Below are 26,382 nucleotides of genomic sequence, written 5' to 3'. Positions count from 1 at the left end.
CTTCTGTTTGTTAAGGCTATCCACTTGTGATATTTCTGTTAGAACAGCATTAGATAACTAAGACAGTGGCACAGTTCGTATTCAATTGTTAACCGAAAGGTTGGAAATTTGAACACACCCAGCAGCAGCACAGAAGAAAGGCTAAAGATTACAGCCAAGAAAACCCTTTGGAGCACATTTATACTTCGTATCGTGTGGGGTCACCATGAGTTAGAATTGGCCTGAAGGCTTGGGGTTTTTGTCATTAAGGGTGATGTATTAAATGGATAGCATGGCTCACACATAGTAAATGCCCAAAAAATTGGAATTAGTACCCTTGTTTCACAAAACTTTTCTGGCCATCAAGGTCCCAACATCCACCTTACCCTCTTTTGAAGCTCCCCTTGGGTACCCTGTGTTGAACATAGGGCTTCGAACTGGCTTCAACTGGTTCAATCATGGCTAATGAAGTGAAACTGGAAGAGACCTGAAATTTTAAAATTTGGGTGATTCAGAGCGATACCTGGAATGGGAAAAATTACTGGTCAAAGTTCTGGAATGGGAGACTCAGAAGAGACGTAGTGAGCCCTTTCAGGAATCGGATGCAGGAGACTGGATTATTGGCAGGACTGAGGAGAACAACACACATTCAAAACGGTTCAGCCAGCACCATCTTTGAGGAGGGCACCACCCTTTCCGACTCTGTGCAAAATCTGAAGGGCAAGAGATTTGGTTGCTATGCAACGTGAACGCTGCCCTTGTTTTCTAAGACGGAGATTAAGTTTCTAGCAGGGCTTTGACCTGTAATTTCTCTTCTTTCGGTTCTGGTTCTGGTGCACCCAAATTAAAAAAATTCGGGTCTGTTCTGATGTCACTTCCCCAGCCGTGACTGAACCGAGAAGACTCCATCTGAAGCCCCGGTTGAACAGTGGTGAGTCTGTGGCCTTCTGACCCTGGCTTTTCAGTTTGAAGAGAGGTAAGGCATTTGGGGCATCTGGAGAACATGACTGGGTTAGGGTCTTGCTTGCATATTGTGAGAACTGAATAAATACTGACCACCTTTATGTTTATAATGATAATAAATAACAACCTTTATAATGATAATAAATAGTGATCAGTTTTACAATAATAAATACTGACCACTTTTAGATTTATGATTATAAATTCTAAGCACTTTCATAATTATAATAAATTCTTCTCACTTTTATATTTATTATTACAATAAGTGCTGATCACCTTTATTTTTAATGTTGTAAGAAATGCTGATCTCATTTATATTTATTGTTACAGTAAATGCTTATCAGTCTTATATTTAATATAATAAATCCTGACCACCTTTATATTTATAATTATAATAAATGCTGATTACTTTTAAAGTTACTTTAATAAACGATGACCACTTTTATGATTGTAATAATAAAAAATGCTGGCCATTTTTATAATAGGACCCAAACAGTAGTCACACAGGCCCCACACGTTGTCTTTGAGTGCATCTGGACAAACACCTGGCCACCCCAGCACAGGTGCACATTTGGAAAAACTACAAAAAACATTTAGAAACGTGGGGGCGGTACAGGATCGCGCATGCCCAGTGCTGGGCCCCGCCGCCCCACCCACTTGTGTCCAGGAAGTCCCGCCCATCTAGGTCCCGGAAGTCCCGCCTACTCGAGGGGCGGGCACAGGCCGTTGGAACCCGGGGCCGCCGCGCGGCTGTTTCCGCGGGCCCGAGCGCCGGAAGCGGAAGTGCGTCACAGGGGCGTCGGGCGGCGGCGGCGGGTGGCGTCAGGGCCCCTCCGGCGGTCGGTAGCGGCGCCGGGCGGGGAGGCCGCGCTGCCGGGGCGTCGGGGACGCGAGGAGCTCCGGCGTCGGCGGCGGCCTGGGACGAGGCGGAGCCCCGCGCCGGTGAGCGCCCGCTCGGCCCGGCCCACCCGGCGACCGCCGTGCTGTCCGCGGGTCGGGCCGGGGGAGGGGTAGCGGGGCCCGGGGGGAGGGGGCGAGGCCGGGGCGCCGGGCGGCGGGGTTACCAGGACGACGGGGCTCGGGGTGACGGGGTGACCGCTGAGGGAAGTCGGGGTGCGGGGGCGAAGACCAGGAGTGCCCCGGGGGAGGGGCCGGGGGCACGGGGGCGACGCGGGGCAGCCGGGGGCCCTTGGGGCTGCTGGGGTCCTGGGGCGGGGTACTGACGGTGGTCGGGAGTGCCGGGGCGACTACGAGGTGTGTGCGGGGCGTGACCTGGAAGTGGAAGACCGAGGTGCTGGGCGGGGGGTGGGGCGGGCATGGCCGTAGCGGAAGGCCCAGGTGCTCTAGCCAAGACCTGGGGTACCGGGGGTGAGCGAAGGGAGGGGTTGGTAGGGGAGGGGGTTTACCGGGGCAACTCGGAGTTACCACGGCTACTGGAGGCCGCCAGGGTACTGGGGTCTGCCCGGTTCTGAGGCGACGGGTGCTGGGGGGTATCAGGGCGAGGGGGGGTTGGATGGGGTTACCAGTAAGGGCAGGGCGGGGGTGCCAGAGCATCTGGGGTTACAGGGGCGACACAGGGCAGCTGTGGATACTTAAGGCTACTGGTGTACTGGGGGCAACTGGGGAGATGCCAGAGAAGCCCCTGGGGTGACAGGGGTCTAAGTTGTGGGTCTGAGGCTGGCTAGGGGGAGCAGAGACAGCCTGGGGTTACCAGGGAAGCCACGCGACTGCTCAGATTCTGATTTTGGTTTTGGGGGGTGGTCTTCAGGCTTGAGGAGGTCATTGAGTCCACAGGCTGGGCCCCCGTCTGGCACCACCGATTTGCCCCAGTGCCTCTTCAGCCTGCTCAGACCCTGCCTCGGGGGCTCTGGGAGCAGTAGGGGTGTCCCCTGGGGCTGGACAGGGCTGACCGCCACCCCCTGCATTTGGGCTCCTCATTGGGATCAAGCTCGTCCACCAGAGCTCGGCTTCCCAGAAGAACTAACTTGTCAGACCAGTCCGAGGGAGTTCTCTGGTGGAGGGTGGAGGGGCAAGAGGCAGGCAGAGGCAGGTTGGGTTCTCAGCCTGAAGTTTTGGAGAAGCCCCTGTGCTTTGGACTCTAAGCTGGGCAAAGAGAAGTTGCATCTAGTCAAGGGATACGGCTCAATGGTTTTCTCAATCTCTCATTTCTTTCCTGTTTCATTAGCGTAAATACAGGGCCTCCGCCTCCTCCCCAGAACCTTTCCAGATGCCTAGAGCTGAGCTTTATCTCCCCTCCCGCCCCCAGCACCCTCCTGTGGAGCTGGGCAATTTCTAGCTTGTTCTTTGTGGTTATGCTGAAGTTAGGGGTCTTAATCCAGCTTCCTGTTCCCATGGTCCTTGGGGGAACCCCTGCTAGGATATGGTGGTGCGTGGCTTTTGATGCTAAACTTTTCCTTAAAAACTTTTTGTTAATCCAGTTTCTTTCCTGTTTAGTTTAATCTGTGGTTGTTGGGTGCCATGGAGTCGATTCTGACTCCTAGTGACCCCATGTGACGGAGTAGAACTGCCCCATAGGGTTTCCTAGGCTGTAATCTTTATGGGTGCAGATGGACACATCTTTTCTTCGTTGGAGCCACTGGTGGGTTTGAACCTCTGGCCTTTTGATTAGCAGCTGAGTACTTAACCACTGCACCACCAGTGCTCCTTCTTAAGTCCGTGTTGTCATTGTTGTTGTGTGCCATTGAGTCGAACCACCACTGTCTCCTGTTGTTGTCAGGTGCTATGCTATCAAGTCGATTCTGACTCCTAGTGACCCCATGTGACGGATCAGAAATGACCCACAGGGTTTCCTAGGCAGTCATCTTTCCAGGAGCAGATCAGAAGGCCTTATTCAGTCCATATTGTTGTTGATGTGTGCCTTTGAGTTGATTCTGACTCATAGTGACCCCATGTGACAGTGGAATTGTCCCATAGGGTTTCCTAGGATGTGATGTTTGTGGGACCACATTGCCAGGTCTTTTCTCCCACAGAGCCGCTGGGTGGGTTTGAACTGCCAACCTTTCAGTTAGCAACCGAATGCTTAACTGTTGTGCCTCCAGGGCTCTGGTCTCTTGCTTGGATGGTGAGAATTTCTACCCTGGGACCACCACTGCCTCCTGTTGTTAGGTGCCGTTGAGCCGATTCCAATTCCTGGTGACCCCATGTGACAGAGTAGAACTTCTTGATAGGGTTTTCTGGGCTGTGATCTTTATGAGAGCAGATCGCCAGGTCTTTTGCAGCACCTCTGGGTGGGTTAAAATGGCCAACCTCCCAGTTAGCAGATGAGTGCTTTAAGCACTGCACCACTAAGGTTCCTAAATTTAATGATTTTGAAAAACTCTGTTGGTGCTAGAGGCCAGTTTCTGTGACCCATTTTGTCTCCCAGCTTTGAGGGGCTGACCGGCGTGGGGACTCTCTGCCCTGGCACCACACCCTGACTCCCTGCCCTCTGCGTTTCAGGCCCTGCGCTCCGGCGATGGCAGCGGCTACCATTGTGCACGACACGTCTGAGGCGGTGGAGCTGTGCCCCCCGCACGGCCTGTACCTCAAGCCCATCACAAAGATGACCATCAGCGTGGCCCTGCCGCAGCTGAAGCAGCCGGGGAAGTCCATCTCCAACTGGGAGGTGATGGAGCGGCTCAAGGGCATGGTGCACAGCCACCAGTTCTCCACGCTACGCATTGCCAAGAGCACCATGGACTTCATCCGCTTCGAGGGCGAGGTGGAGAATAAGAGCCTGGTGAAGTCCTTCCTCGCTTGCCTGGACGGCAAGACCATCAAGCTTAGCGGCTTCTCTGACATCCTGAAGGTGCGTGCCGCCGAGTTCAAGATCGACTTCCCCACGCGCCATGACTGGGACTCCTTCTTCCGTGACGCGAAGGACATGAATGAGACCTTGCCGGGCGAGAGGCCGGACACCATCCACCTGGAGGGGCTGCCATGCAAGTGGTTTGCCCTGAAGGAGTCAGGCTCGGAGAAGCCCAGTGAGGAGGTGCTTGTCAGGGTGTTTGAGAAGTTTGGGGAGGTGCGCAACGTGGACATCCCCATGCTGGACCCCTACCGGGAGGAGATGACGGGCCGCAACTTCCACACATTCAGCTTCGGGGGGCACCTGAACTTCGAAGCCTACGTCCAGTACCGCGAGTATGCGGGCTTCATCAAGGCCATGAGCGCCCTGCGCGGCATGAAGCTCATGTTCAAGGGCGAGGACGGCAAGGCTGTGGCCTGCAACATCAAGGTGAGGAACTGGGCGTTTGTGCTGTGGGCCGCGGCGTTCCCCTGCCCGCTGTAAAGCCTTACCCCCTCAGACTGCCTGGAGCATGCCCCATCCACGCGGTTATAGCAGCCATCCGGTTTCCAGTAGAGTTCCAGATACACGGGAATGAAAGCGAGTGGCAGTTTCCACAGTTTGGCCTTTACAAATTTGGTGCCTTTAGGAGAATGTGGACGAGCCAGATGTCTTAAAGAGGGCCAAACGTTGACCATCAGGGATACTCTGAAAGAGCCGAGACAGAGCCCAAGCCGCCCAAAATGTCCCTTTAAAACAGGATCTGACGTTTCTTAAGTTATTACTGACTCTGAGTGTGTTTACTTTGCAGTGACGAGTAAACAGACATTCTGGAGGACCCTGCCTGTTACGCTGCGTGGTGTGGGGACAGTTTGCACATTCTGTTAGTGCCGGCCTGGGTCCCTGCAGCTGTGTGCTCGGTGGCTTTGGTTGGAGGGGCCCTGAATGCAGAGGGGGAAACCCGTACAACAGTACTAGCTGTTTTCGTTATAATAAGAGGTGAAGTTGAGATATGCACCAGGTCTTTTCTCCTGCGAAGCCGTTGGGTGGGTTTGAACCGTGATCTTTTGGTGAGCAGTCAAGAGCTTAACCACAGCACCACCAAGGCTTCTAACGTTCAGTGTAGCGTATGTATACAGGTAGTCTGAGACTTACGATGGGATTCCGTCCCAATAACTCCGTCATAAATCGGTTTTGATGTAAGTCGAATGCTTCATTTTTGTTAGTTTTCATTATTATTGCCTTTTATCATCGGTGTCTATAAATGCGACCTTTGTCTTTGGGAGTTGGAAACATTACACACAGATATAAGATGATATCGGCAAATTACATGCTACAACACTTTGTGTAGTATATATTACTAATGTTAAGAAATACCAAAAAAAAAAAAAGGACTGTCATAAGTACAGTTCATTGTAACTTGAACGCATCATAAGTCAGGGACTACCTGTATTAAATACAGTATAACCAGCTGCTGTTGAGTTTTATTCTCTGAACCATAACTCTGCTGTTGTGTGACTTCAGACCAATCAGTTTAACTCCCGGGCCGATGGCGAGTGAGGGTTTGACGTGAACTTGACCATAAACTTCTCAGCATCTGAAATAACCTGGTTTCCGTGGGATCGTGCCTTAACTTCCAGATTGCTTTTAGGTAATTCTCTACCGCACCGTCCTTTTGCTCTTCAAGGTTTCTTTTGACTCGACCAAACACCTGAGTGATGCCTCAATTAAGAAGCGGCAGCTGGAGAGACAGAAGCTTCAGGAGCTGGAGCAGCAGAGAGAAGAGCAGAAACGCAGAGAGAAAGAGGCTGAGGAGAAGCAGAGAGCGGAGGAAAGGTAAGGTCTGTGACGCCGCCGGCGCCTTCAGAGTGACTGCCTGGCACCTGGGGGCGTGTGTGTGTGTGCGTGCTTGTGCATGGCTGTGTTTGTGTGTGCGTGCGTGCATGAGACAATGTGGGGGGCTTCTCCTGTCATGGTTGTGACTCTCTCCCTGCCAGGTCCCGACCCCACCTTTCCTTTGGAGTCCCCTTCCTGCCGAGCACCGTTCAAGTATTTGCGCCGACCCGAGCAGAGTATCTTGGCCACGTTTGCAGTTTTACATTTAGATTGAAGACGTTAACAAGATGAAGTAGAGAATCAATGAAGTTAGTCAGATTTAAAAGAAAAAATCCCCAACTAAACAGCCTAGTTTCATTTTGGGGGCCTTTAAAAGCAATTGCTTCAATTTTTTCCTGGGGTTCAGGCTCCAAAGAGCAAACTCAGGTGACAGTTATTCTCCTCCTTTTTTTAAAATTTTTATTGTGCTTTAAGGGAAAGTTTACAAATCAAGTCAGTCTCTCATACAAATACTTATATACGCCTCACTATATACTCCTAATTGCTCTCCCCCTAATGAGACAGCACACTCCTTCCGTCCACTCTCTCTTCGTGTCCATTCTGCCAGCTTCTAACCCCCTCTGCCCTCTCATCTCCCCTCCAGATAGGAGATGCCAACATAGTCTCAAGTGTCTACTTGATCCAAGAAGCTCATTCTTCAGCAGCATCTTTTTCTATCCCATTGTCCAGTCCAACCCCTCTCTGAAGAGTTGGCTTTGGGAATGGTTCCTGTTCTGGGCTAACAGAAGGTCTGGGGACCATGACCGCCGGGGTTGTTCTAGTCCCAGTCAGACCATTAAGTCTGGTCTTTTTACGAGAATTAGTATTTCCTCCTTTTTTACCTTTTGTTTTTAGCATTATCAGAGTAATTAGTTGTTCTTAGGTACCCTCGAGTCAATTCCAAGTCGTTAAGATCCCATGTGACAGAGTAGAACTGCCCCATAGGATTTTCCGTTGGTGCAGTGGTTAAGAGCTCAGGCTACTAACCAAAAGGTGGGTAGTTTGAATCCACCAGCCGCTCCTTGGAGACCCCAGGGGGCAGTTCTCTAGAGTCACTATGAGTCGAGATTGATTTAGATGGCAACAGGTTTTTGGTCATCTTTAGGAAAGCAGATAGCCAAGTCTTTTTCTTGCGGAACCACTGGGTGGGTTCAAACTGCCAACCTTGCGGTTAGCAGCCGAGCGCTTTAACCACTGGGCCACTAGAGCTCCTATTGTAAAAAGCAACCTGGCTAACTATATCACATACATTTTGGAACATAAGGAATTCTTCATATCGTGTCTCTTGTAACTGTACATTGGTTATCTTCTAGCATATTTGTGCCCGTGTGTGCTCTACATATGTTTCCTCCGATTTGTCTTAGTGTTAAGCGTAGATAAGTTTCGATTGGCCCCGTGTCGCCTTTTTGTTGAACTGTAGTTAATTGATATAACTGTCTCCTGATTGCTGTGTGTCTTGTTTTCCACTCCCCACTATTGCAGATAATGCAGGAAAGGTGTGTTCATGCATTCAGATTTTTGGTCTCTGCACAAAGAGCCTCAGTCTTGAATTCCTCAGTAGTGGGTCCAAACCATTTGTGTTATTTTTTTTCTTCTTAGTTTTATTTATTTTGTTGTTGCTGAGAATATACACAGCAGAACATACACCATTTCAGCGGTTCCCACAGGTACAATTCAGTGACCTGGATGACGTTGGTGGAGTTGTGCAGCCATTCTCACCTGCATTCTCTCAGTCGTTCCTCTGCCGTTGACATAAACTCCGTGCCCCTTGGCTTCCTAGCTCATCTTTTGAGTTGCTTTTGACAAGTTGATCCCATACAGGTACTTCTTAAAAGAGTATAATGCTGAAGGGAGACCTTTACTGTTGTTGTTGTTAGGTGCCTGGGAATCAGTTCCTACTCAGAGCGGTCCCGTGCACGACAGGACGAAACACTGCCCGGTCCTGCGCCGTCCTCACAGTCGTTGTCATGCTTGAGCCCATTGTTGCAGCCACTGTGTCAGTCCATCTTATCAAGGTCTTCCTCTTTTTCACTGACCCTCTACTTTACCAAGCATGTGTCCTCCTCCATCCCTCCCTGCTAACATGTCCCAAGTACGTGAGGCGAAGTCTGGCCATCCTAGCTTCTAAGGAGCATGCTGACTGCTTTTTCCAGGACAGATTTGTTCATTCTTCTGGTAGTCTGTGGTATGCGTATTCAGTATTCTTTGCCAGCACCACAATTCAAAGGGATCAGCTCTTCAGTCTTCTCTTTTACTGCTTAAGCTAAAGTGTTACTTGGTTTTAAGATGCCTTCAGGGGATGTGTTTGGTTTAAGGTTTAAAGATTACCTCAAAAGACCCAAACCCATTGCCGACTCATAGCGACCCTATAGGACAGAGTCGAACTGCCCCATACGGTTTCCAAGGAGTGGCTGGTGGATTCAAACTGCCGACCTGTTGGTTAGTAGCCTGCGCTCCACGGGGTTTTCAGTGGCCGCTGTTTCGTAAGTAGATCACCAGGCCTTTTTTCCGAGGCGCCTTCAGCATTGCGGTTCGCAGCCCAGCATGTCTGCATTTCCACCTCCCGGGGACTTTTCCAAAGTCCAGTGGCCGCCTTGGGGGCTTCATCCTGAATGACGTTTAAAGCAGGCGTTGTCTGCAGGGCTCCACATAGCTGCTTCCAGGTGTGCACAGCTGTCTGTTTCTAAGCGTATGGGCTCTGCTTTGGGATCCCATGGGAAAGCCTCTTAGCAGACGCCCACACATGGACACCTTCACCCTTAGCTCTCCTCAGCGTGAACCTCCAGAGCCCTCACACTCTGCACGGGGTCGTTCCTGGCGCCGAAGGAGAGCTTTCATCGTGGGCTGTGATCCCGGCCACGGCCTTGGACCTCCTCATTCCAGCGAGCTGCTCTTCCTCTTTCTCACCTTCTCTGCAGGTCTGGCCTTGCCGCTGTCCTCCTCAGCCCCGTGCCTGTTGACGGTGGCCGCCTGGCCATCAGAAGCTGTACTCTGGTTTTGCATCTCTGTCTCAGGTCACCATGGAGGGCCTTGGCTCCTTCACTTAGCCAGTTGGTTTTCTGGGGGAATTTTAAAGCCGGATTGGCAAGGGTGCACATTCTTCGGGCCTTCCCAGGGGCTACAGCGCCTCTGGTTGTGTCTGTTCCTCATTTCGGACGCTTTCCTCACCCCCAAGAAAAAGCTGTTAGGTTCTGAGTTGTTTGTAGGTGGTGTGGGTTTGCTCTAAAGAAAAGCTGTGCTCACCAGATTGTATTGAACAGCCTCAAGGGATTTCCACGTGAGTGCCTGCTTGTCAGCACATTCTTGTCCCCAGGCACGCCTGAGCAAACCTCCTGGGCCTGTGCAGAAGGCAGCAGCCAAGCTTCCCTAGGACTTCTGTGCTGTCTCCAGGGTGGCCTCAGACCTGTGGAGGCCTGGGCTTTGTCCAGGGCGGCCTCAGACCCGTGGATGCCTGGGTGCTCTCTCTGAGGCCCGTGGGCATGCCTGGGTGCCCTTGGGGTGGCCTTAGCCCCGTCGACATGCTCAGGTGCTTTCTCTGGGGCAGCCTCAGACCCATGGACACCTGGTTGCTCTCTGGAGGTAGTCTCAGACCCGTAGACAGCTGGGTGCTCTCTCTAGGGCAGCCTCAGACCCATGGACATCTGGGTGCTCTCTGGGGCGGCCTCAGATCCGTGGACACCTCGGCACTCTCTTTAGTGTGGCCTCAGACCCCTGGACGCCTGGGCCCTCTCTGTAGGGTGGCCTCAGACCTGTGGAAACCTGGGTGCTATCTTAGGCGGCGTCAGGCCCATGAACACCTAGGCGCTCTCTGGGGCAGCTTCAGACTTGTGGACATCGGGGCACTCTATCTAGGGCGGCCTCAGACCTGTGGAAACCTGGGCGCTCCCTGGGGCGGCCTCAGACCTGTGGGTATCGGTTTGGGTTGGAGGAAGGAAGGGTCTCTGAGGGACTGGCTCTGGGGGGCTGCATCTTAAGTCTGGGGTGTTGTTGCTGGTTTTGGGGGCACCGAGCTTTGGGGGCAGGTGGTGGCTCCTGCCTTCTCTCAAAGCTTCTGTGTGCATGTCCCCGTGGCCCTCGCTCTGTGTTTATTTAGGGCCACACACAGTTTTCACACCGCAAACTTGACCGGCTCTGGGTGTACAGCGGGAACTTGTACAAAGTCGGGTGCCCATGGCCATCATCCAGACGCAGAGCAGCCCCCTTGCCTGTAAATATCCCTTTGGGACCCTTTGCAACCCACCTGCACCCCCGGCCCCTGGCTCCGGGCACCCACCTGTCAGCTCCCTGTCGTAGGTTTGCCTTTCCTAGGATTTCGTAGCAAAGGACTCATACAGTGTGTGGTCTTACGTGTTTGACTCCTTTCACCCAGTGCGGTGTCTGTGGGTGCTTCCGTGTGCTTGTCCGTATTCTTGTTTGGTTCCTTCTTGGTGTCCCATAATGTCGCAGGGCATTGTGCAAACCCTTTGATTCCTCGTCAATAGACAGGCAGACAACTGCCGATGAGTCAGCTTGACTTATGGAGACCCCACGTACAACAGAATGAAACACTGACCACCCTGCACCATCTTCACCATTGTTGGCATGCTCTGTATTTTGAGTGCCTTCCAACCTAGGGGGCTCATCTTCCAGCACTAATTTTCAGAAGTAGATTGCCAGGCCTTTCTTCCTACTCTCAGTCTGGAAGTTCTGCTGAAACCCGTCCACCGTGGATGACCCTGCTGGTGTTTGAGATACCGGCAGTATGGCTTCTAGCATCACAGCAAATATGCAAGTCCCCACAGTATGACAGGTGGCGGCGGGGTTGCGGGGAGGTGGGTCTCCCCACTGGGAGCACATTTTAGCACTTAAACTTGTAATTTTTAGAAATTCATCCACTTTGGGCTGAAACCCATCCCATTGCCTCTACTCCTTATACTTTGTCTTCTCGGCTGACGCGCTGGGGTGACGTTGGACACCTTGCTATGTTTGTATCAGCCCTTTCTCTGTGAGGATGGCGCAGGACCGGGTGGCGTTTCATTCTGTTGTACATCAGGTCACTATGAGTCAGATCCGACTCGACGATATCTACCAACAACAACGTTCATATTTGTCTTCTGAAATGTGCTTTATTTTCCTGTTCGGTTGTTTGCCATTTCGTTTGCGGCGGCTCAGAACACTATGGGTTCCGGGTAGTCATGTTTTGTGCCACTGCAGATATTTTAAATCCCAGCGTACTGCTTACCTTCCTAGTGTGGATAGCGTCCGTTACTCAGAACTGAACTCTGTGTGTCGTCAAACCCATCAGCCCTTTTCTTCTTGGTTTCTGGTTTGGGGTCACACTTAGCGGACTCTGTCGAAATACGATGAAATGCGTCACTCTTGTGTATGTCTGCTCCTCCTCGGGGCTCTTTGATGCTCTGGTACTTAGTTTTCGGTGAGTAGTTAGATTGTGGATATTATCTCCTTATCTTTCTTAGTCATCAGGGTTCTGTACAGAAGCAGAACCAGTAAGATGTCTGCATCTGTGTCTATATCTACATCTGTGTCATCTGTGCCCGTGTCATCCCTATGTCAATATCTGTATGTTCTGTCTGTATGTCTGTAACTGTATCTACACGTATGTCATCCGTGTATCTGTATGCACATGTATATCCTACCCCTATCTCTTTGTTTATATCGTGTCTATATTATCCGTAAAAACGAAGCCAAACCCATTGTGTTGAGTCAGTTCCAGCTCATACTGACCCCGTAAGACACAGTAGAACTGCCCTATAGGGTTTCCAAAGTGTCATCTGTACAGAAGCCACATCTTTCTCCTGTGGGTTCAAACCACTGACCTTTCGGTCAGCAGCCGAGTGCTTAAACCACCGTGTCACCAGGGCTCCTCATATCATCTATACCCATCTGTATCTGTATCCTATCCGTGTCACGCGGTTCTACGTGTACATCTCTTTCATCAGCTCCATGTTGATCTCTGTGTCTGTGTCATCTCTGTCTACGTCCCTGTCACCTATAGCCAGGTCACCTATAACTATATCCATAGTCTCTGTGTATCTGTGTCATCTCTGTCTACATCCCTGTCACCTATAGCCATGTCACCTATGACTGTGTCCATAGTCTCTGTGTCTGTGTCATCTCTGTCTACATCCCCGTCACCTATAGCCATGTCACCTATGACTGTGTCCATAGTCTCTGTGTCTGTGTCATCTCTGTTTACATCCCTGTCACCTATAGCCATGTCACCTATAACTGTGTCCATAGTCTCTGTGTCTGTGTCATCTCTGTCTACATCCCCGTCCCCTATAGCCATGTCACCTATAACTGTGTCCATAGTCTCTGTGTCTGTGTCCTCTCTGTCTACATCCCCGTCACCTATAGCCATGTCACCTATAACTGTGTCCGTAGTCTCTGTGTCTGTGTCATCTCTGTCTACATCCCTGTCCCCTATAGCCATGTCACCTATGACTGTGTCCATAGTCTCTGTGTCTGTGTCATCTCTGTCTACATCCCCGTCACCTGTAGCCATGTCACCTATAACTGTGTCCATAGTCTCTGTGTCTGTGTCATCTCTGTCTACATCCCCGTCACCTCTAGCCATGTCACCTATAACTGTGTCCATAGTCTCTGTGTCTGTGTCATCTCTGTCTACATCCCTGTCACCTATAGCCATGTCACCTATAACTGTGTCCATAGTCTCTGTGTCTGTGTCATCTCTGTCTACATCCCTGTCCCCTATAGCCATGTCACCTATAACTGTGTCCATAGTCTCTGTGTCTGTGTCCTCTCTGTCTACATCCCCGTCACCTATAGCCATATCACCTATGACTGTGTCCATAGTCTCTGTGTCTGTGTCATCTCTGTCTACATCCCCGTCACCTGTAGCCATGTCACCTATAACTGTGTCCATAGTCTCTGTGTCTGTGTCATCTCTGTCTACATCCCTGTCACCTATAGCCATATCACCTATGACTGTGTCCATAGTCTCTGTGTCTGTGTCATCTCTGTCTACATCCCCGTCACCTGTAGCCATGTCACCTATAACTGTGTCCATAGTCTCTGTGTCTGTGTCATCTCTGTCTACATCCCCGTCACCTGTAGCCATGTCACCTATAACTGTGTCCATAGTCTCTGTGTCTGTGTCATCTCTGTCTACATCCCTGTCACCTATAGCCATGTCACCTATAACTGTGTCCATAGTCTCTGTGTCTGTGTCCTCTCTGTCTACATCCCCGTCACCTATAGCCATATCACCTATAACTGTGTCCATAGTCTCTGTGTCTGTGTCATCTCTGTCTACATCCCTGTCCCCTCTAGCCATGTCACCTATAACTGTGTCCATAGTCTCTGTGTCTGTGTCATCTCTGTCTACATCCCTGTCCCCTCTAGCCATGTCACCTATAACTGTGTCCATAGTCTCTGTGTCTGTGTCATCTCTGTCTACATCCCTGTCCCCTCTAGCCATGTCACCTATAACTGTGTCCATAGTCTCTGTGTCTGTGTCATCTCTGTCTACATCCCTGTCACCTATAGCCATGTCACCTATAACTGTGTCCATAGTCTCTGTGTCTGTCATCTCTGTCTACATCCCCGTCACCTGTAGCCATGTCACCTATAACTGTGTCCATAGTCTCTGTGTCTGTGTGATCTCTGTCTACATCCCCGTCACCTCTAGCCATGTCACCTATAACTGTGTCCATAGTCTCTGTGTCTGTGTCATCTCTGTCTACATCCCCGTCACCTCTAGCCATGTCACCTATAACTGTGTCCATAGTCTCTGTGTCTGTGTCCTCTCTGTCTACATCCCCGTCACCTATAGCCATGTCACCTATAACTGTGTCCATAGTCTCTGTGTCTGTGTCATCTCTGTCTACATCCCCGTCACCTCTAGCCATGTCACCTATAACTGTGTCCATAGTCTCTGTGTCTGTGTCATCTCTGTCTACATCCCCGTCACCTATAGCCATGTCACCTATAACTGTGTCCATAGTCTCTGTGTCTGTGTCATCTCTGTCTACATCCCCGTCACCTCTAGCCATGTCACCTATAACTGTGTCCATAGTCTCTGTGTCTGTGTCCTCTCTGTCTACATCCCCGTCACCTCTAGCCATGTCACCTATAACTGTGTCCATAGTCTCTGTGTCTGTGTCCTCTCTGTCTACATCCCCGTCACCTCTAGCCATGTCACCTATAACTGTGTCCATAGTCTCTGTGTCTGTGTCATCTCTGTCTACATCCCCGTCACCTATAGCCATGTCACCTATAACTGTGTCCATAGTCTCTGTGTCTGTGTCATCTCTGTCTACATCCCCGTCACCTCTAGCCATGTCACCTATAACTGTGTCCATAGTCTCTGTGTCTGTGTCATCTCTGTCTACATCCCCGTCACCTATAGCCATGTCACCTATAACTGTGTCCATAGTCTCTGTGTCTGTGTCATCTCTGTCTACATCCCCGTCACCTCTAGCCATGTCACCTATAACTGTGTCCATAGTCTCTGTGTCTGTGTCCTCTCTGTCTACATCCCCGTCACCTATAGCCATGTCACCTATAACTGTGTCCATAGTCTCTGTGTCTGTGTCATCTCTGTCTACATCCCCGTCACCTATAGCCATGTCACCTATAACTGTGTCCATAGTCTCTGTGTCTGTGTCCTCTCTGTCTACATCCCTGTCCCCTATAGCCATATCACCTATGACTGTGTCCATAGTCTCTGTGTCTGTGTCATCTCTGTCTACATCCCTGTCCCTTATAGCCATGTCACCTATAACTGTGTCCATAGTCTCTGTGTCTGTGTCATCTCTGTCTACATCCCTGTCACCTATAGCCATATCACCTATGACTGTGTCCATAGTCTCTGTGTCTGTGTCATCTCTGTCTACATCCCTGTCCCTTATAGCCATGTCACCTATAACTGTGTCCATAGTCTCTGTGTCTGTGTCATCTCTGTCTACATCCCTGTCACCTATAGCCATGTCACCTATAACTGTGTCCATAGTCTCTGTGTCTGTGTCATCTCTGTCTACATCCCTGTCACCTCTAGCCATGTCACCTATAACTGTGTCCATAGTCTCTCTGTCTGTGTCATCTGTGTCTACATCCCTGTCACCTATAGTCATATCACCTATAACTGTATCCATATTCTCTGTATCACCTATAAACATGTTGCCGTGAAGTGGATTCCAACTCATAGCGACCCAGGGTTTCCAAGAAGTGGCTGGTGGATTTGAACTGCTGACCTTTTGGTTAGCAGTTGAGCTCATCACCACTGCGCCACCAGGGCTCCATGTCGTCTGTGTTTGTATCTGTATAATCTATAACATCTCGTACCTGTGTCACCTTATCCATACAGTGTGTTTATCTGTAGGGATACCTATGACTAGATCTGTGACTACCTACATCTGTGTCATCTACCTGTTTGTCATCTACAGCTGTGTCATCTATTTCTGTATCTAATATGTATAGACATAGGCATCTGTACATACATGTCTGGAGCCCTGGTGGTGTGGTGGTTGAGCGCCATCATCTATATCCACACTTATGTCATCTATATATAACATGTATAAAAAAAAAAAATACATATAAAAAACAAAAACCAAACCCGTTGCCATCCAGTCGATTCCAACTCCTAGTGACCCTATAGGACAGAGTAGAACTGCCCCATAGGGTTTCCAGGGAACAGCTGGTAGAGTCAAACTGCCGACCTTTTGGTTAGCAGCCATAGTACTTAACCACTACACCACCAGGGTTTCCCCCATATGGATAGATGTCTGGAGCCCTGGTGGCGCAGTGGTTGAGAACTTGGCTACTAACCAGAAGATCGGCAGTTCAGATCCACCAGCCACTCTTTGGAAACCCCGCGGGGCAGTTCTACTCTGTCTTGTGCGGTTGCTGTGAGTCAGAATCGACTCAACGGCAACAGGTGTTTTCTTTGTTACGTGTGTCTGTATATAGAGATTGTTTTTTAAAGAATTGACTCAGGTGATTACAGGGGCAGGCAAGTCCAAAATCTGTAGGTCGGCTGATGGGAAGAGGGAGGGAGTTCTGGCAAGATAGCTGTGTATGGTCTGGAGACACAACACGCCCTAGGGAAACTCCCTTGTTGCCCTTACGGCCTTCAACTGATTGGATCAGGCCCACCCATATTGGGGAAGGTGATCTGCTTTACTTGGGCCGGCCGATTTGGTCCCATGTGACTGCTCCATAGCAGTGCCTATGCTACAGTCCGACCAAAGACGCAGGCACTAGTACCCACCCTCTGAGTACTCACCCTCCTGGTTAAAACGCCACCCTTGCCGTACACCAGGTGGGTGTTTCCCGGCACTTGGCGGCCGCCCTCTTTGACCTGAGTGTCGCCTGTGTCTCTTGCAGGAAGCAGAAGGAGCTGGAGGAGCTGGAGCGAGAGCGGAAGAGGGAGGAGAAGCTCCGCAAACGAGAGCAGAGACAGCGGGACCGCGCGCTTCGCCGCAGCCAGAAGAAGCTCGAGCGGCTGCAGGCTGAGGAGCAGAGGAAGCTGCAGGACAAGATCAGGTCGGAGGAGAGGAAGCTGCTGCTGGCTCAGAGGAACCTCCAATCCATCCGACTGATTGCCGAGCTGCTCAGCAGGGCCAAGGTAACCGCGCGTACCTTTCCCACGGCCCACTAGCACCTGCTTCTGGTCACGGCTGCTGCGCAGCTTGGAAACGCCGGCTCCCTGGGCTCAGCGAGGCGCAGCTGTAACCGGGAGGGGCTGGGGAGTCTCCATACTGAGGGTACGAGGGTACACAGTCGCCCTCCGATAGATTGCAGCCTTCTCTTTCCAAAGTTCTGAGCATCGGAGGGCGCTCCTCTTTCGCCAAGGCCATAAACCAGACCAACTGACGTGGAGTCGATGGCGACTCCCAGCGGCCCTAGAGGACAGAGTAGAACTCCCCCTTTGGGTTTCCAAGGCTGTCAGTCTTTATGGAAGCAGATTGCCAGGTTTTTCTCTCGCAGAACGGCTGGCGGGTTGGAACTGCTGACTAAAAGGTCAGTAGCTGAGCGCCTAACCACTGTGCTAGAATCTTTGTGAGAGCTGGGTTCGATTCCCAGCCAAGGCACCTCCTGTGCAGCCCCCACCCGTCTGTCAGCGGAGGCTTGCGTGTTGCCGTGATGCCGAACAGGTTTCAGGGGAGCTTCCAGACTAAGACAGACTAGGAAGAAAGGCCTGGAGATCTCCTTCTGAAAATCAGCCAGTGAAAACCCAGTGGATCACAACAAAGTATCGTCCAGTAGGGTTGCTATGAGTCGGAATCAACTCGACAACAGTGGGCTTGTTTTTTTTTTTTAATAGCCCTGGAGAGTTCAGTGATAGTTCAGTGGTAGAACTCTTGCCTTCCGTGTGGGAGACCTGGGTTCAATTCCCGGCCAAAGGACTTCATATGCAGCCACCACCCGTCTGTCAGTGGAGGCTTGCCTGCTGCTGTGATGCTGGACAACTTTCAGTGGCACTTCCAGATTAAGAGACTAGGAAGAAAGGCCTGATGATCTCCTGCTGGAAACCAGCCAGTGAAAACGCTGTGGATCACAGCGGTCTCATCCCATTGTGCGTGAGGTTGCCATGAGTCGGGGGCTGACATGGCAGCTAAAAGCACTGGTAAAGCTCAAACCCGTTGCCATTGAGTTGATTCTGACTCATAATGACCCCATAGGACAGAGTAGAACTGCCCCGTAGTTTCCAAAGAGCGCCTGGTGGATTCGAACTGCTGACCTTTTCCTTAGCAGCCGTAGCACTTAACCACTATGACACCAGGGTTTCCGTTCACATCAGAGCCCTCCAAACACCGGCCCAGTGTCTGTGGCGTCCCAGGGGCAAAGAGCCACCTTTTCCCCAGTGAAAAGGGCATTGCTGAGAGTGAGGAAGGTCCCTGGCCCTTATGAGTGTCCTGCAGCCTGTGGCGCCTCCCTGAGCCCTGGTCTGTTCATCAGGCCCTGCCTGCACCCCCACAAGGCAGCCCACTTAGCAGGACGACACAGACCGAGCCCACTCCTTCAAAATGGGCCGGTGGCCGCCCAGGCGAGGCTGGCATTGGGCCGGCATCCTCTCGGTCTCTGCTGAGCTGAACTCAACGGACCTCTTGGCTCCTGGGATGTGGGCAGCCACCCCGACCCGAGAGGGGGTCCTAAGAGCTTGCCCCTTGGTGCTGCCATTGGCTGGTAATGCCTTGGGCGGGGGGCAGGTGGACAGAGAAGCGTCCCATGCGCTCCTCGCTCCGGGAAGGCCGCGTCCCCGCGACCCGTAACCTATTATCTAATTACAGTCGCGATAAGTCCCGGGAAGGAGAAGGGGAGGCGAGCCGAGACTCGGGGCAGCTCAGTGCTGGCTTCACGGTGAATATTGAAGACGCGAGCCCAGCCGGCCCGTGCGTTTGCTTGGCGCCCAGCGCCCCACAGCTGGCACGTGCTCGGGGGCTCTGCCCCAGGTCCGCTGTGGGATGAACACGGGCGGGGCCGGCACCGTCCCAGGTGCCCACGCTGGTAGAGCGAGGAGCTTCTTCCTCGCTCGCACTTGGACCTTGGAGGAGCCAGGTGGCTTCCTCCTCGTCCACCCAGCGCCCTAGGGCCCTGCGCCCCCGCCTCCGCGGTGCGCCCAGGTAGGAGCGAATGGCGGCCCTGTTCTGAGTGCGCTCTCCTCCTCCGCCAGGCCGTGAAGCTGCAGGAGGCTGAGCGACAGGACGAGCGGAGGCGACTGCAGGCGCAGGAGGAGCGGAGGCGGCTGCAGGAGGCGGAGCTGCGGCGCGTGGAGGAGGAGAAGGAGCGTGCGCTGGGGCTGCAGCGCAAGGAGCGCGCCCTGCGGGAGCGTCTTCTCAGCATCTTACTCAGCCGCCAGGGAGACGTGGCACCGCGCGCGCAGGACGAGCTGGCCACGGCGCACGCTGACCTGCTGCGGCCTGTGCTGGACATGTTGCAGAGCGTGTCCGTCAGCTGTGCGGGCGCTGCCCCTCCCAAGGAGGCCTCTGCGCGCCCAGATGCTGTGCCCCATCCCGGAGATGTGAATGGGAGTGCGGCCGAGGAGGCACCTGGCGCGGATGTCACGAACTCCCGCGCGGCCCCAGCTGCAGGCTCGCCCGAGAAGGGGTGTCCCGGAGTCTTGGCTTGCATCCCCGACAACACTCAGCAGCCCAAAGGTGCGCCCGCCAGCAGCCAGAACTCGCCCAAGAGGGATGTCCGCTCCGAGCAGGACAAGTGCAACCGTGCACCCAGCGCGGGCCGGGGCCGCGCCAGCCGGGACCGTGGTTCTGAAGGCCAGCACCGGGCGCGCAGCCGGGCGCGCAGGGCGGGCAGCGCAAAAGACGCGCGGCAGCGGGCGGGCCGGCGGCCTCACAGCAGGCGCTCTCCACGGGACCAGAGTTCAACCCGGCGCGGTGGCAGCGCGGACCATGCGCGTTCGCGGCGCTCTCGGTCTAGGGAGCGGTCCAGCCGCAGGGAGCGCAGCCGTGGCCGCAGGAGCAGCGGCAGCCGCAAGCGCAGCCGCCGTCGCAGTGGGCGCTCGCGCTCGCGCTCCGCCAGCCGGCACCGGAGCACCTGGAACAGGTAATGAAGGGCCGGCCTCCCCAGCCCGGGAGCAGGCCAAGCCGCCTGCTGTCCACCCGCCGCTCGCTAAGCCTCAGCGCCGAATGTCCAAGGAGCCCAGCCCTGCGGGGGAAGGAAGACGCACGGGCGGACAGCGTGCGCCATACTCAGTTCCCTGTGGTTGAAGAAGGCGCACTGGGGCTTTCTTTTCAGAAGTATAGCGGTCAGTCAGTAGCTTTAGCTTTCCTCTGGAAAATTCTGATCCGATAGCTTTAACGTCACCGATCTCGCTAAATCCGGACAAACGTGTAGACTGACGGTTTTATGAGACCTACCGCATAGATACGTGCAGCGTTCCTACCTGGATTTTTGTGCGCGCCCTGGACATTCACACGACCAGCAGCAGGTGGGTGGCCAAAGGCTATGGACCGCACAGTGCCACCTGGGGTACTGAAGAGAAATACCCTTTCCCTTGTGATTTTTTTTTTTTTTTTTAATCTTAACTGATAGAAAAACTTGGGTAGAACGCCCACAGGCCACAGTGCTCTGGGCATGTTAAGTCGTGTGTGAAGATGGTACAAGCCGTTAAAATCAGCAATTCAGATGTGACCGTCCTTCAGATATCTGTACACCACGGGGGTGTGGTACGGGACGTGCTGTAACTTCTAGAACCTTCACTCTTTGCAAATTCAAGTAATTCAACGTTTAAAAAAAAAATGGGTTAAAAGCTTTGGTTTCTAGTAAAGATTAGCGTGTGTGGTTTTTTCAAAGAAGCTGTTTTTGCTAAATTATTTTTACTCGAGGCGTTTCCAACAGATTTAAGCCGGCAAAGTTGTTAAATTTTATAATCGTTTGCTTCTCCAAAAAACAAAGACAAGAAAAAAAAAAAAAACCGCGAAGCTCAGGAATACTTAAAAACAGTTGTAACCTTCGCCGTTATGGAAGAGCGTGTCTGTTCAGTTGGCATTTTTATGGTGAAATAAAGCTGTTTTACAATGAACCGAAGCTTTTCCTGTTTATATTTGTTCACAGTGGGTTTTTGTGTTCTTTGGGTTGTAATCTAGCGCTGCTAGGACAGAAACACCCCAAGGGGGTGGCTTTAACAAACAGGCTTTCTCTTGCAGTTCAGGCGGCTAGAGGTCTGACTCGGGGCGCCTGCTCTAGGGGAAGGCTCGCTCTCTCTGTCAGCTCTGGGGGAAGCTCCTTGTCTGTTCTCAGACCTTCTGTCCGCTGGCTCCTGGGTGATCTCCACCTGGCATGTCTCCGCCTCTGTGCTATTTTCTCTACCTAATCGGCTCAGTTTGTATCTCAAAAGAGATTGATTTGAGATGTACTGGACACTAATCTTGCCTTATTAACAACACAGAAAACCCATTCCCAAGTGGGATTATAACCGCAGATACAGGGGTTAGGATTGGCAGCACATATATTTGGGGGACCTGTAACGGGTTGTAGTATCTAGCTGAGCATGGTTTAGGATATTTACAGTATTTGGAACTGGCAGGAGTTCATTTATGCGGAACCGACAGTGACGAGGTTGCAGCTGAGAGTCTGAGAGTCGGTGGTACACTCCACACCCCTATTGCAGGTTAAATAGCTCTCCCTGAAGGGAACCCCGGGTCCAGAGAGACAGCAGGTTGACGACTGAGAGCATGAAGTTGTCAGGGAACTCAGAAAAGCAGACTTTTTAAAACATCTAAAAAGCCGTTTTTAAAACAAACATTTGGAGAAGCTGGGACCTTCGTGCAGACGCCATGGAGAATAGTGTGAGGGGTCTCAGAAAATTGAACATGGCATTATTGTGTGACACAGCAGTTCCATTCCTAGGTACACACCCAAGAAACTCAAAAGCAGGAACTCAACCAGGTACTTGTACACCTGTGTTCACGGCAGCACCATTCACAATAGACAAAAGGCAGAAACAACTGTAAAACCCAAAAACCAAACCCATTGCCTCAGTGACCCTTATAGGACAGAGTAGAACTGCCCCAAGGGGTTTCCAAGGAACGGCTGGTGGATTCGAACTGCCGACCTTTTGATTAACAGCCGAGCTCTTAACCACTGCGCCAGTAGGGTCTCAAAACAACATAGGACCCAGCAGTTCCACGCCTGGATACATACCCAAGAGAACCGAAAGCAGAGATTCAAACACACAGATGCACTGTGTTCACAGCAGCTGAAAGGTGGAAACAACCCAAGTGCCCGCCAACAGATGAATGGGTAAACACTGCGTGGTGCACCCGTACAGTGGAGTACTACTCAGCCGTAAAGAGAAGTCAAGTCCTCATGCCACAACATGGGTGACCCTTGTTGTGGCATGTCAGACACTAAAGGACAAATACCGTCTGATCCCATTTACATGAAATACCTAGGATAGGCAAATGCAGGGGCACCAGAGTTGATTGGTGATTACCAGGTGCTCAGGGCAGGGTGGGAGGGTGGGAAATTAAAAAAAAAAAACAGATGAAGAAAACCTTTTTCATCTCCCACCTACGGGCACTGGTAGCAGGTACTGTGCGTGCAGGCTGCAATTCCTTCACCAGCTCATGTTTAATTAAAACATTTCAGCCCCTGTTTCAGTCATCTAGTGCTGCTATAACAGAAATACCACAAGGAGGTGGCTTTAACAAAGACATTTGTTTCTTCGCATTAAAGTACCTTAAAAGTCCAAATTCAGGGCGTCAGCTCCAGGGGCAGGCTTTCTCTGTCGGCCTTCTCATCAGTGTTCCCACGGACTAGGAGCTTCTCCCCACAAGGATCCCGGGTCCAAAGGACGCACTTCTGCTCCCAGCTCTGCTTTCTTGGTGGTATGAGGTCCCCTGTCTCTGCTCACTTCTCTCTTTTATATCTCAAGAGATGGCGTCAAGACACAATCCAACCTTGTAGGTTGAGTCCTGCTTCACTAACACAACTACGGCCCACCCTCCCTCATTAACACCATAGAGGCAGGATTTACAACATACAGGAAAATCACACAATACCGGGAATCAGGGCCCAGCCAAACAGATACACACATTTTGGGGGGGATGTAATTCAATCCGTGACACCCCCAGTCGTGGTTTATTTCCATCCCCAAGCTTCTGCTGCAATTCTAAGAAGTGAAAAGTGAAATAGGCATGACAGACAAGATGTTTTTCCTTCCCCAAAATGGCTTTTTGTCGTGTCGGAGTGAGGTCCCTGGGTGGAACAAATGGTTTACGTTCTCCATACCTAAAAGTTAAGGAGCCTTGGTTGCAAAGTGGTTAACACTTGGCTGCTCACTGAAAGGTTGGCTGGTGGAGCACACCCTGCAGCTCCATGGGAGAAGGACCTGGTATCTGCTCCTATCAAGATTAAAAGAAGGATTACAGCCTAGGAAACCCTATGGGGGCAGTTCTGCTGTGTCACATGGGGTCGCTATGAGTCGAAATCATCTCGACGGCACCGACAACAACAGCCCACCCCGTGGCGCCATGGAAGAAAAGTCTGGCCATCTTCTTCCATAAAGATGACAGCCAAGAAAACTCCACACCTGGGTTCTGCTGGGTCACATGGCGTTGCCCCGAGTTGGAACTGACCGGATGGCAGCTAACAGAACAACATCGTTGTTTTGAGGTCCCTGGGTGTTATTGGGAGCCCTGGTGGCGCAGTGGTTAAGAGCTCAGCTGTGGACCAAAAGGTCGGCAGTTGGAATCCACCAGCCGCTGCTTGGAAACCGTATAGGGCAGTTCTCCTCTGTCCTACAGGGTCGCTCTGAGTCGGAATCAGCTCGACAGCAGTGGGTGAGTTGCTTCAGAGATGGGGTTTCTGTCTGGGGGGAGGACAAACATTTGGAAATGGGTGGTGGTGAAGGTCATACCACGTCGTGAATGTAATTGTCACCGAGTCCTACACTTAAAAAATGGTTAAAATGGCAAAATGTTTTATATATATATACACACACCCGTGTCTGTCTGAGCCCAGAACGCACCCAGTCGACCTCATCTGCCTGCCTCACGCTAGCCCTTCCTCTGCCCTGGACGCTTCCTCCCAGAGAGCCCTCCCTGGCCTGCTCCTGGGCCACCCGCTGACTGTCCTTCTTTTAATTGTGGTAAAACGTACGTTAACAACAGGAGCCCTGGTGGTGCGGTGGTTAAGTGCTGTCTTGTGTTTCCCGGTTTGCGAGTTTTCCACCTCAGACGCGGTGCAGTCTTACCACTTCTCTATCGCTGTCTGTTAGTGGAAGATGTTTGCGTTTTCCTTCTCTGACAGGTTGCCCCCTTACCCAGGTTCCGGCTTTCGCAGGCTTTACTGTGTATCGGTTGTCGTTAGGGGCTGTTGTTTCCGACTCCTAGCGACCATTTGCACAACAGAATGAAACACTGCCCGGTCCTGCACCAGCCTCACAGTCGTTACGCTTGAGTCCCTTGTTGCCGCCACTGTGTCAGTCCATCTCTCTCTCTCTTTTTTTAAACTGTATATTACCGACTTTTAAAAAAAATGGTCGTTGTGAAATAAGGTGCGGAAGAGCACACTGTAGGATCCGGCTTTTATGAGGTAGATGTTCAGAGTAGGCAGGTGCATAGAGACAGAAAATAGGTGACCGCTTCCTGGGGCTGGGGGCAGAGTGGGGTGGGGAGTCACTGCTCAAGGGGACGATGAATTTCTGTTTGGGGGGATGAGAAGGTGTTGGACATCAGTGACGGTAGCACCACACACTGAATGTGATGATGTCCCTGAATTGTACCCTTAGAAATGGTTAACATGGCAAACGCGTTGTTACATATAAAACCCGTTGCCATGGAGCCGATTCTGACTCATAGTGACCCTATAGGACAGAGTAGAACTGCCCCGTAGCATTTCCAAGGAGTGGCTGCTGGACTGGAACTGCCAGCCTTTTGGTTAGCAGCCATAGCTCTTAACCAGTGCACCAAGGTTTTTGTTGTTATGTATGTTTTACCACAATTAAAAGGACAGTCGGGTTGCCCAGGAGCAGACCAGGGAGGGATCTCTGGAAGGAAGCCAATGGCTGAGCGTCCGGGCAGAGGAGGGGCTAGCATGAGGCACACGTGATGAGGTGGATTTGATGTCTTCCAGGGTCAGGCAGACATGGGTGTGACTGGGGAGGACGCTCCGGAAGGTGCCGGAGAGACCCATCAGGCAGCGTTCACTTCCAACATGGCAGGGAGCCGGTGGGGGGTGTTGACCTGGAGTGACACCATAGGATTGTGGAGAGCAGACATGCAGGGGAGGATTGGGAGCTGGTGGCCACGGGCGTCCACCTGTGATGTGCCAGTGGACCAGAAGAGGGGGTGAGGGGCCATGGGGAAGACGTGGTGGGTGTGGGGGACTTGGGCCGGATTGGACATGGGTGTCTAGGAAAGCCAGAGCATAGATGCTACACTACAGGGAACCCTGCGCTCTGCAAACAACCTCTCTCCCCTGCTTGAATTGAGTGGCGGGAATCACGTGAGAAATTCCAAGGGTGCTCTTCACTGGGACCCAGGCATTTGGTCCCATCTTCTCAGGACTCAGAGGCCCTGGGTGGTGTAACCAAAAGGCTGGATGTTCAAGTCCACTCAAAGGCCTGGCAATTTACTTCTGAAAATCAGCCAATGAAAACCCTATGAGTCACACCAGAGTAGAGTCCAATATAGAGCTGGGAGATGAGCCCCTTAGGTTGGAAGGCACTCGGAATTCACAGTGGTCACAGCAGTGGACTCAAGCTTACCAGCGATCGGGGAGATGGCGGAGGACCGGGCCCTGTTTCATCCTGTTGTATGTGGGGTCGCCGTGAGCCGGAGTCGGCTCGACAGCAACAGTGACTAATGGCCTTCATCATCTCTTCAGGGGCTTGTTGGCCATTTGTGTCTCCTCTTTAGAGAAATGTCTACTCAGGACCTTTGTCCCTTTTTTAAAGTGAGTTGTCTGTCTTTGCTAGTTTTTAAGGGGATAACTGACATCTTTGAATTGTGGTGTTGGTGAAGAGTATTGAATAGACCATGGACTGCCGAAAGAAGGAACAAATCTGTCTTAGGAGAAATACAGCCAGAGTGCAACTTAGAAGCAAGGATGGCGAGACTTCATCTCACATGCTTTGGACATGTCATCAGGAGGGATCAGTCCCTGGAGAAGGACATCATGCTTGGTAAAGTACAGGGTCAGCGGAAAAGAGGAAGACCTTCAGTGAGGTGGATTGACACAGTGGCTGCAACAGTGGGCTCAAGCGTAACAATGATTGTGAGGATGGCGCGGGACCAGGCAGTGTTTCGTTCTGTGGTACACAGGGCCAGAACCGACTCGACGGCACCTAACAG

General features: G+C 51.9%; 1 protein-coding gene across 1 annotated transcript; it reads left to right on the top strand.

Moving 5' to 3' along the window:
* Positions 1-1,796: 1,796 nt before the first annotated feature.
* On the top strand, positions 1,797-21,106 carry LOC135229055 (A-kinase anchor protein 17A-like). The gene is made up of 5 exons (XM_064278823.1): positions 1,797-1,881; positions 4,399-5,176; positions 6,414-6,562; positions 16,949-17,189; positions 19,239-21,106. The coding sequence occupies exons 2-5, from the start codon at positions 4,415-4,417 to the stop codon at positions 20,130-20,132; spliced, it is 2,046 nt and encodes a 681-aa protein (XP_064134893.1). The 5' UTR covers positions 1,797-1,881; positions 4,399-4,414; the 3' UTR covers positions 20,133-21,106.
* Positions 21,107-26,382: the final 5,276 nt, after the last annotated feature.

The sequence above is a fragment of the Loxodonta africana genome, chromosome Y, assembly GCF_030014295.1.
Source record: "Loxodonta africana isolate mLoxAfr1 chromosome Y, mLoxAfr1.hap2, whole genome shotgun sequence".
NCBI lineage: Eukaryota > Metazoa > Chordata > Mammalia > Proboscidea > Elephantidae > Loxodonta > Loxodonta africana.
The sequence above is the reverse complement of the archived record's forward strand: the minus strand, read 5'-3'. Positions and strand labels throughout refer to the sequence as shown.